The sequence below is a fragment of the Lemur catta genome, chromosome 5, assembly GCF_020740605.2.
Source record: "Lemur catta isolate mLemCat1 chromosome 5, mLemCat1.pri, whole genome shotgun sequence".
Taxonomy (NCBI): domain Eukaryota; kingdom Metazoa; phylum Chordata; class Mammalia; order Primates; family Lemuridae; genus Lemur; species Lemur catta.
Window position 1 is genome coordinate 107,588,941 of NC_059132.1, and position 12,074 is coordinate 107,601,014.

Genomic DNA, 12,074 nt, shown 5'->3' on the forward strand with positions numbered 1-12,074 from the left:
CATCTTTTCATGTAGACTTCAGTAAAATATACATTGGTCATTTATGGGAATCAATTATTTTTAAAAACTTAAGACATGCTTAATCAAGAATATAATGAATATATAATAGGAATACATATAATTTGCAACCTCTGGTGTCAAACAAAAATTTTATTTTAAAAAATGTGGGATGAAATTGACTCTAATATGGCTATATGCAATGTAACTCAGTGGGACACTATTGAGAAGTTTTAAGGTTATACAAAATTATAGTAGTTCCTTTACAAATTGGTTTTATCTGTATGATTATATATAACCTAGTCAGTGAGTAATACATTTTTGAAAGTATTCATTTCTTTTAAAATAATCTTATACATGTTTTACTTTTTTAAAATGTCATTTATTTTAACAATTTCTTTTTCAGAATAAGTAATACATTTGCATGGCTCAAATGTCAAAAACCATAAAAGAATATTTATTGAAAAGTTTTCCTCCCATCCTGGCCCCATTCACCCACATTTGTTTACCCATAGGCAACCGGTGTTTAGTTTTTTTTAAGTATCATTCTGGAGTTATATTAACTATATATTATACAACCAAATACATTTACATATTCCCCAATGCCCCCTCATTTTCTACATAAGTAGTAGCATACTATACCTGTTTCATTATTTTTTAGAACTTCTGCATAACATTTCATTGTATTGATGGAACATAGCGTGTCCCCTCTATTGATGTATACTTAGATGGTTTCCAATTTTTTACTATTATAAACAATACTAAAATGAGTAACTTTGCATATATGTTATTTTGCATATCTAAAGGTTGTTTAATTTACTATAAATTAACCACATAAAATATGCACCATTTGTCAAATTTTAAAATACCATGCTTTTAGGAAATTTAAGGTTATGTTGAGGGATCAAAAATAAATAAAAACCTTACTGGGAACCCACCAGTTGAAAGTAAGTCCTGTATTTTGTGCTTATTTAAAAAAAATAATTTTGGGGCTTTATTTTTCAATACAACAAATATTTCAAAGCAAAAGCCGCTGCCCCCCCCCCCCCCCCCGACACACACACATATCACAAACTGTTAGGATTTTAAATTAGGCTTACTTTAAGGTTTTTAGAATTAGGAAAATTTTAGTGAAGCATCATAAAATTTTTCACAAAATATTCTAATAATTCAACATTCTATTAATAAATAATTTTCTAGATGATGTCAGTAGAGAAATGCTAAAATATTCCAATGATCCTTCACATTATTTTCCCCTATTTAATAATTAAACACAACGCCTTCCAAAACTGCCAGATTTTCCATTATGTTAGGCAGGTAAACCTTTGATTGTTTTTATAAGTTCCAAATTAGAGTAGTTTACCTCTTCTTGCTAAAAAGTATGAATAACTTTGTGTTCTTTCTGATACCAAAATTTAACAGCAGTTTTAAATAATGTCCAAAAAAATACATAAGTTATAATTTGCTTTTACTGTTTATAAGATAGCTGTGCTAAAATACTACTTCAAACTTGTAATGAAATACAGATAAAATCTGACTATCTTAATGTAGAATCATGTTATTGGTAAGGCTGTTGGTGAACAGCAATCTATTAGTAGTTAAGTTTTTGGGGAGTCCAAAGTTATACTTCGATTTTCTGCTACACCGAGGAGGGGTGGTACCCCAACCCCTGCATTGTTTAAGAGGCAACTGTATACAGTATTTATGTTTTGCTGCTTTTTAACCTTTACTTTTTAAAAGCAAATCCTATTTTATTTAGATTAGATGATGACTTTTGCATGGAGTTAGCCACGTTTGTGAATAAATAACTTGAGTTACACTTCATGCTTTGAGATGGGTCTAACTCAAGTCCTAGTAACTCTGTAAATGACTGTTAAAGTTCTTGACAGAGGGATAATTGGATATTCTCGGAGGATGGGCAGCATTAAATACATTTAAAATCCAAGACTGATGGTGGGGTACCACTACCTTTCGGTGGAGTAGAGGGAGCTCTTACATCACCGTAAGATATGTGTAAAAGTTAGAACTTTGAGATCCCTGAAGCCTTCAGATCCAGACAAAAAAGGAGAATGTAAATTAACTGTTCTTTTTTTGAGCTAGCCCCAGATAAAGAGATGGTACAGGCTGTCTGCCCTTTATCTGAAATGCTTGGGACCAGAAGTGTTTTAGATTCCATATTTTTTTCAGATTTTGGAATATTTGCATATACATAAGGAGATATCATGGGATGAGACCCAAGTCTAAACATAAAATTCATTTATATTCATATACAACTTGTACAAATATACTGAAGATAGTTTTATATAATATCTTAAATAATTTTTTACATGAAACAAGTTATGTGTTAAGTATCTACATGTAAAATTTTGTGCTTGTAGTGTCATGTTTATGTACAAAAAGTTTTGGATTTTGGAGCACTTCAGCCATCAGATTTTTGGATTAGAAATACTCAGCCTATAATAGTGTGGTAGCTAAAAGCACAAACTTTAGAGCCAGTTTATGTAGCTTTCAATCTTGGCTCTACCACTAACTGAGACCTCAGACAAATGAAAACCTACCTCATGGGATCTAGTGAGTTTTTATGGTAAAGCACTTAAAACAGTGCTTGGCACAGTGTAAGCAGTACAGAGGTGTTAGCTGGCTGTCATTATTATTATTATTATTGTTATTACCACCTGTAATGTTCAATAGTTCTAGTCATCTGTATAGCTCTACCTTATTAAGGGTGGTGAATGTGTGCATGAGATGTGTAATGGGGAGAGGTCAAAGTCCTGAGAAACAAGTTTATTTAGAAACTTATTGAGGTCCTGAGGAAAGAGAAGATAAAAATCTAAAATCATCTTTATTTAACAGATATCTATTAAATGATAGAATCACATCTTTCATAAAGGTGCCTCCATAATGATGTATTATCTGACCTAAGAACAGGGCTCTGTAGATGTGAGCTAGAATTACTGTAAACTGGAGTTCCAGGCTACCCCAGGGAAGTCCCAGGGTCTAACTCTTAGGGTATTGCCAGAGTCTAGGGAGAAGGCCTGTTTCAAGTCTCCAGCAAAACCATCTTTGTCATTGCTTTTCATTAGAAAAGTGACTTTATTTTTCAAATCCTAAACTAGGACACGAGATCTGACAAAAATAAGTATACACATGTAGAATTTTAAGATGTAGGTATATGTAATTCTGATAAGAAGTACACAGTTGTCTCATGATACTTTAGGTACTTGAAACATTACAGAATTACCACTGGGCTACTTCAGAATGGGTCACGGTAGATTTCATTATATAACCATGATACTTCACTCCCATATCACCATTTCCCCCAATAATATTATCCATTACAAAAAAGGAGATCCTGTATTCTCCCAACACACGTTATCAAATGCAATTTGTAATATTTTTTAAAAATGTACTCTATCGCAATAAAATTATTCTTTGAATTTTAGAATTCTTACCATATTGGAATCATCATGCATTTTCTTGCCAATAATTCTAGGGCATAGTGGGTTGCTGGTGCTGCAGACTCTCCCAGTACTGTGCCCACACAGACAGCCAGCTCCAGTTCATTTCCACGAATCAGGTATGCCATAGCGAGCTTGCTCAATAAGAAAATAATGTCTTCAGTTGCATAGATGCTGGGTAGGATCATCATTTCCCTCCAAGCTCATAAAGTAGATAAAGTAGTATTAACCTATAAATCAATTATTCTTATAAAATACTGATTGTAATATTTCTACAAAGTACCTATGTAAGAGTAACTGCAATTTTCAGATGGAAAAGCTAATGAGACATATAGAAAATTTTATCAGGACAGAATTTAAGAGTTTAGAACCCTTAGTCCCATTTTTGTAATTAATAATACTCTATAATATCCTTAACATGTCCTTCATTTTTCCTATCAGAAAAAAATGTAAATTTTTAGAGACGTCTTCAAGATTATACAACAATGATCAATTATTCCCCAAAGCTGATACAGCTAAGGATAAAGGCAAAATAAAATTTATACCTTTATTTAATATTTTCCTTATTACATTAATGGGTCAAGTGGAAAATACCTTAAAAATATACCTTGTGAAGAATATACCTTGTGAAGAAATTTTGTGCTTGTAGTGTCATGTTTATGTACAAAAAGTTTTGGATTTTGGAGCACTTCAGCCATCAGATTTTTGGATTAGAAATACTCAGCCTATAATAGTGTGGTAGCTAAAAGCACAAACTTTAGAGCCAGTTTATGTAGCTTTCAATCTTGGCTCTACCACTAACTGAGACCTCAGTTAAAATAAGTGCTTTCACTTGTATTAGCTCTTGAAATCCTAACAACTACTTTTGAAATGTAAGGTAAGTATTCATATTTTCATTTTAGAGGACATTTGAGACTTTGCGAGGTTAAGTAACATGCCCAAAGTCAGTATGTGACAGAAACAGGACTCAAACTCAGATATTTTGGATCTAAGTCCAGACATTTTTCCCTTTACCATACTGCTGCTTCTCACAGATGATAAAATGTTTAAAACAAGGTTGTCACAAATATGTATCTTGTGATACAAATGAAACAGAAGAGCTCATAGTCTGTAGTTTATGTGCACTTTTTTAGGCATGTAATTACTCAATTACTCAGGCTTGGGAAGCACATGCAAAATCAGGCCTCACACAGAAAGTCACCGTATCTTTTCTCCTCAAACACAAGGACACGTTTACAAAGTTTTTCATTCACATAAACCAATTTGAAATGTTGTACCTCAATGTTATCTACAGCTAGATGGCAACATGCGGCTAGTACTGCTCGACCATCCTGAAAATACCATTCTGCCAGTTCTTCACTGACTTCGTGTAGGAGTCTGGAAAGAAAAAAAGTATATAGGTTATATAAATGCAAGGATTTTATCACAAAAGAAAACCAATGCCCTTTTATAAGGGTGATTAAGGGACCAAATATGATTTAGTTTGACATCCTTGATTTAGGTACAAAGCCTTATTTTTTGGAAAAAAAAAAAAATAAGCAAAGCAGTCATTCCAAGTATATGATCTCTCCACCCCCACAATTGTCAGATGAAAAGCCTAAATTTCAAAGCTTACCATCCTGCACTGAATAATTTTATTGGGTATATATTCAGCAATAGGGGAAGTTAACCTTAGAGGAATTATGAGTCGAAGTCAAATTTTTCAAAATTCAGGTGGCGTCAAAAATATGGCTAGGGTTATGTTAGATCTTTAAAATGCTGAGTTTAGAAGTGGCAGAGATACAGAAAAGAATGTGTTATTCCCAACACATTATTTGCTTAACATTTCATGGTCCTTTTCTACTTGATGAATGTCTTAAGAGTTTAAATATCTTATTTTTTTTTTAGGGCAATAATAGGAGCCAATAGAAGCGGTGGGAGAAGATAGACTATCAGATTTAAAAAAGGTAAAAAGGCCGAAAATTCTAATTTCTATTTCTTTTCAAAAATAACTATTTGGATTTCTTCCTTAAAAGAGGACTAAATGTTATTCTAGACACTAATGCCGGGTCATGGGATTATGAACTACATCAAATGATGTTATACCTACTGACTTTATAGGGAAACATCACTAAGCAGCCCACCTTACTTTCACAGATGGTCCTCCCTAACAGGTTTGATCAGTTTTTAAGTATTTAGGTGCTTTAGTTGCAATCTCTCTACTGAAATGCATTTTCCTTCTCTGAAAGCTATATAAAATGTGTGTAGGCTGTATCTCTATGCCTGACATTTCCCTATGCATCTAGGGATGGATGCTGCAATGGAACTAGATCATGGTGGGAAATGCAGTTGAGGACATGAGTCAGCCAAGTCCTCAGTATACAAGGAAAGATTACCCTTCCTGGTATGTAACCCTCAAAAACTCCTAAAGGGAAACCAACTATAAAAAATATTGACCCAAAACAAAGAATAAATCACTCACTCATTAAAGTCTTCCTTGTAGATATCATCAGAATATGAAGCTCTTTTTGGTGTAGAAACATGTATGGTTTGCATATTTCCCTCACATGCAGCCTAGAATTTAATTAAATATTTAAATAATCTTTAGGTAATTGTAGATAACTGACCAATTTCAGAATATTATTTTTGAGCAAAGTACACAAATCATGGTTGAAACTTATAGTATATTTGGAGATAGCCTTAAAATTTGAAAAGAAATAAAGTGTTAACACCACTGTGAATACCAAAATAAACTTTTGAGAAAACGATTACTAAAAAAAGTTGTTCAAATGCATGATATATAAGGTTCAACAGCATGTGAAAAGTTCAGAGTTTGTAGATACAATGCTTATATGTTTAAAAATCTAAAATAAGTTCAGTGTGACCTGAACAAAGACAGTATGACTGAAACATTGACATAGAAGGCTGGGGAGCCGGGTAGAAGCAAAGCCATCTATGACTTGATCAATTATGTGAGGGTGAGCCAGTCAACGCAGGCTTCTCCCTTCCACATGCCCACCCACCCATGTCCATGGCTTGTATAATTATGTGGTTATACCTGCGCAACAAGCAGAGCTTCTTTAAGCTGACCTCTTGACATAAAAAAATTGGCTAATTTTTTCACATCACCAATGGCTATGCAGTATGGAATGACATCATCCTTATCTTCTTGGATTAACTGGTCAGCTCTCCTAATAAAATAAGGACAGTTTTTTTATTTTTTTAAATTTTTACAATATACAAATTTCAAGATTTTCAGTTGGATGGAGATTTTTCTGAAAACACAGCTAAAATTTGCAGCAGATTTCATAAAGCCCTTTGGCATATTGCTTTTAGAAAAGATTTAGATTTTATAATAAAATCACACATGGAAGACAAATAAAAGTTTTGTAAGATAATAAATACTACAGGTAACTTGTTTGCCCTTAGAATACAACATATTTTCACATTTTAAATGCCCTGAACATTTTAATTCTTAAAATCAATGTAGCTTATCTATTAAAATGAGCAATGTATTTATTTGAAAATAAGCTGTAAATCAGATATGTGTAATGGAACTGGATTAATCAAACATGTGAGTGTTTATGCTGTTAAAGAGAGAAGAAATTCTAGTGAGCATGGCAATAAACAGAGAGCCTCTAAACTGAAGTAGCTTAAAATTCATTAAAAAGCATAATACAGGATCATAAATCTTGACAATAAAATGCAGAATACTATAAGTACCCCAAGCAAGTAAGTTTAAAGAAGAATAATGTTACAGATTGTGTGAAGGGGAAAAGAGGATCAGGATGTTGGGGACTGTGAAGGGTGTACATACATCTGTTTCTGTCTCTCTCTGCCCCCATCACTGTCTGGCTGTCTGTGTGTCTCTCTTCCCATCTACGTCCCAGGTAGTTTCTCAATGACCAACCTAGGTAATTCCACCCTTAAGGTTTATTCTCAGTTTTGTTTAAAAATATCTTGGTATGTTTATGCTAGCACTTGCATTAAATTAGAGTTCAATTTCTAATCTCTGGGTAGGTGTAGAAAATATATTTCGTGTTGTTTGTCCAGCTTGCTGTTCACAGTCTCCAATTCATAGACTCATTAGGAGAACTCCTTAGCAGCTATGATTTTACTAAGTGCCTTTAGTTTCCTTGTTATAGCTGTTTAGAAATAATATTCTACCTTCCTTGGGATTTGAAAGTAGGATTGAGAGACCACCAATCAACCTCTATGAATGCTGGGTATAAAATATAAATACAAGAATTGTGAGGATACCACTACTGGCCACTATGTGGACTAAGGAGCAGAGATAGGTGCTGGCTTTCGAAGACAAATGAAATAGAGCTGGAAGAGTCGTCTTTATTTCCATCTGCCTCCTTCCTTTCCTCCCCTGCCTCACTTAACCTATTCCAATCTTGCTCCCTTCTTCTTTCTGCCAAAACACCTCTTACCAAAGTCAACAATAACCTCCATGTTGTCCAGATTTTTTCTTTAGCTATAGAACAAAGGTTGCCTACTTGACATTGCCACTAAAATCACAAAGGAAACTCAAGCTCAAGCTCTCCAAAGAGAACTCACGATCTTATGCCCCATTTGACTCAAATCTTCTACTAAGGTTTGTCTCTTTTTTTTGGTGGTTGTTCATTTTGTTTTATTTTTCGATCCCAGTGAATACCAACAGCTTCTACCCAGTTTTTCAAACCTAAAACCTAGGAATTATTTATGACACCTTCCATATCCTTATTACCAGGTCCAGTTAAATTTAACTCCTAAATATATCAAATGTGTCTACTTTTCTCCATCTCCTTCACCATGTAATGCCTCTATGCTACTGTCATCTCGTGACTTGGCTATTCTAATTGTCTTCTAACTGGTCTCCTCATATCTGCTATTGACCTTCTCTAATCTGTTCTTGGTATTTCAGTTTGTGTAAACTTTCAAAATGAAGAACTAGTCAGGTCATTTTGTACCCTATTTAAAACCTTTTAATGTTTTCCATTGCTCTTAGGATAGAGAAAAAAAACTTAATATGTTTATAAAGCCCTAAAACATCAAGCATGGGATTACCTTTCCACTTTCACTTGGCATCACGTCCCCCTGGCTTCTGTACTCCAGCTACAGAAGGCTCCTTTTATAGAGTTCCTTTACTCTCTGCTCCCTAGGCCTGGAACATTTTCTCTAGCCCCTTCACCTGGTTGTCTCCTATGTATCCTTTATAGCTTAGTCCAAATGCACTAGTTTAGGAAAGGTTTACTCTGTTACAATATATCTAAGGACACACAACATTTTAAACTCATGGATAACTATCATAAAAAGCAATGTAGTAGCATATTAATATAGAAAAGTATGTCAATAATCATACAGAATACAAAACAGTTTTACTTTTATTCTGCAAATTATTAACATTGAGTCACTATACCTTGGTCCTAACTGGCATTCAATTAAGTTTTTGTTGACTTTGTAACAATGTTTTGTGAAATAAATATTCTCTGCTAACCTGACTATTAAGGATTCAGTAGGAACAATTACATTCATAGTTATGCGGTAAGGCTACAGGAACTTAGACATATTTGGGATTCTAAGAGCTTAGGATAGGGAGCCTGCAGTCTGGGGACTGGAGCCTGCTTAACATATTGTTGGGCAAGTAGGTGTTGGGAACAATCTACTTTCCCACTGCAACTGTGTTAATCCTTCTGAATTTCATGCTTAGCCCTTGATTAATTTTCATTTGTATGTGTGAATAGCAGTTGATTTTTTTCTTCTAACTGTGTCCTCTAAAAAATTCAAAATTTCTCTTTTAAAGCAAGGTAACTATTTATTATATAGTACTCTACAAGCCTGGCACAGTGATTGGCACACAGCAGGCACTAAATAAATATAATCTTTGTTAAATGAATGAATATAACAGAACAGAATAAAATAAAGCATAATTGTATGTTGTGAGTTGAAATGTATCCTCCAAAAAGATATGTTGAAGTCCTAACCCATGGTACCTGTGACTGTAACCTTAGTAATTAGTTAAATTAACGTGGGCCCATACTGGATAAGAGTGGCCCTAAATCCAATATGACTTGTGTCATTATAAGAAGAGGAAATTTCAGCACAGAGACACATAGGGGATAATGCCATGTGAAGATGAGGCAGAGACTGGAGAGATGCATCTACAAGCCACAAGGTGCCAAGGACTGCTAGCCACCAGCAGAAACTGGGAGAGAAGCATGGGACTGATCCTTTCTCAGAGCCTCCATCAGGAACCAACTTTGGTGACAATATGATTTTGAACTTCTGGCCTCCAGAATCGTGAGAAAATAAATTTCTGTTGTTTTAGGCCACTTAGTTTGTGGTAATTTGTTATGATAACCCTAGGAAACTAATACAACTGAGAAAAAACTCTTGTTGGTTTAGTGCGTTCTAAGACAAAAATATTAGTTTCCTCAACGGCCAGACCCTTCTTTATCATCAGTATCTCCCTCATATCCATGGGGAGGAAATGGCAGAAATTAGTGTAGACAGAGAGAATTTTTGACATTATTTATAAATTAGTATTCTATGAACTTTTGGTAATATTCAGAAAATCGTATTACTTATATTCAAATAGCAATATACTAATCAGTGAGTATGCTTGCTGATCTGTCTTTTTCCCCATCAACATGGTAAAATTTGCCTTCCATTGTTTTCATCAGAGTTCAAGTCAAATATCAGAACACCAAAATGACTTGTAACAGATTCATTTATTGTATCAGTAGATAAAAAATTCAGTTATTAATAAGTTAAGACATTATAAGAATAAAAAAATCCCATGAGCTATTCCCATATTTATATACTGTTTCTATTTTAACAAATGATTTGAAAACAACTATTTGAAAATGGACTCTCTGCCTTACCTCTGCATTAACTTCTTCCAGTATTTCACAGAGACCCCTGGAGCAACTGACAGGGCTTTGTCCCACTAGAATAAAAGGCAAGAAGAACAGAAGCATATCTATTTTGATTGCACTGTATAATTCTTAAAAGATTTTTTAATAAATTCATATTTAGAATACAGAAATTTTAGAGTTTTTGGATTTTGAAGAATACTTTTGTATTCTATCTCATGAATTCCATATAGTATAAACATGAGGGTTCTTCAAAAAGTTCATGGAAAATGCATATTAAGAAAAAAATGCATAGGTTTCAAATTTTTTTGCACCAAAATAAACTCATACTAATTTGTTATATATAACATGTCTGAATAGGATCTAGTTTGAGGTACTAAGAAGAGTAAGACATCAGTTTGAAAAGAGTCCCTGTCAGAGCAACATGAATTCTGTTAAAATCGGAGCAAGAAGAAACATCAAATTTAGGGTGAAGCTTGGGTAGAAGAACGGTGAAATCACTGATGCTTTGAAAAAAGTTTATAGGGACAACTTCCCAAAGAAATCAGCAGTTTACAAATGGGTAATTCATTTTAAGAAGGCATGAGATGATGTTTAAGATGAAGCCCACAGAAGCAGACTATCCACATCAATTTGTGAGGAAAAATTCATCTTGTTCATGCCCTAATTGAAGAGGACTGGTGACTAATAGCACAAACAATACCCAACACCACAGATGTTTCAATTGGTTCAGCTTACACAACTGTGACTGAAAAATTAAAGAAGAGCAAACTTTCCACTTGATAGGTGACAAAACTGTTGTACCAGATCAGCTGAAAACAAGAGTATAGCTTTCAAAGGAAATTTTAAACAAGTAGAATCAAGATCCTGGAGCATTTCTTCAAAGAATTGTAACAGGAGAAGAAACGTGTCTTCACCAGTACAATCCTGAAGCCAAAGCGCAATCAAAGCAGTGGCTCCCAGGAGGTGGGAGTGGTCCAGTCAAAGCAAAACAGATCAGTCAAGAGCAAAGGTCATGGCAACAGTTTTTTGGGATGTTCAAGGAATTTTGCTTGTTGACTTTTCGGCCAGCCAAAGAATGATAATATCTGCTTGTGGTGCATGTTTTGGGAAAGGAATCCAAAACTTTACCATAAAAACACCCAGCAAAGTTTCACCAGAGTCCCTCCCCACCACAACAATGCTCCTGCTCATTCCTCTCACCAAACAAGGAGAATTTTGTGGGAGTTTCAATGGGAAATCATTAGACACCCACTTTACAGTCCTGATTTGGCTCCTTCTGACTTCTTTTTGTTTTCTAACCTTAAAATATCTTTAAAGGGTACCCATTTTGCTTCAGCTAAAAATGTAAAAAAGACTGTATGGACCTGGTTAAATTCCCAGGACTGTCAGTTCTTTAAGGGATGGACTAAATGGCTGGTCTCATCCGTTACAAAACTGTCTTGAACTTGATGGAACTTACATTGAGAAATAATATTTTTATCTTTTATTTTTATCTTTTAATTCTACTTTTCCACAATTTTTTTGAAGTCTCACTCATATTAATGTATTTTAAAATAAAATATGTAAAATTCTATTATTTAGCAGATAAAATCCACCCCACCCCTTTCATAACCAGGAAGGCTTATAAAAGCACAGATGACTGGGCTCCAATCCCAGAGTTTCTGATTCTGGAGGTCTGGGGTGGGACATGCATGTCTAACAGGGTCCCAAGTGATACTGACACTGCTAGCCTGGAAGATGGTAAGACTTCTTCAAAAAGACCTCACTTTGATAACTA

General features: G+C 34.3%; 1 protein-coding gene across 1 annotated transcript in view; it reads right to left on the reverse strand.

Moving 5' to 3' along the window:
• Positions 1-12,074, reverse strand: part of WDR17 (WD repeat domain 17) — an 85,673-nt gene that overhangs the window by 10,261 nt on the left and 63,338 nt on the right. Inside the window, exons 18-22 of the mRNA XM_045552473.1 lie at positions 10,304-10,368; positions 6,493-6,625; positions 5,917-6,008; positions 4,733-4,832; positions 3,450-3,589 (exon numbers count right to left, since the gene is read on the reverse strand). Of these exons, the coding sequence (XP_045408429.1) occupies positions 3,450-3,589; positions 4,733-4,832; positions 5,917-6,008; positions 6,493-6,625; positions 10,304-10,368 (530 nt within the window). The remainder of the gene's footprint in view (positions 1-3,449; positions 3,590-4,732; positions 4,833-5,916; positions 6,009-6,492; positions 6,626-10,303; positions 10,369-12,074) is intronic.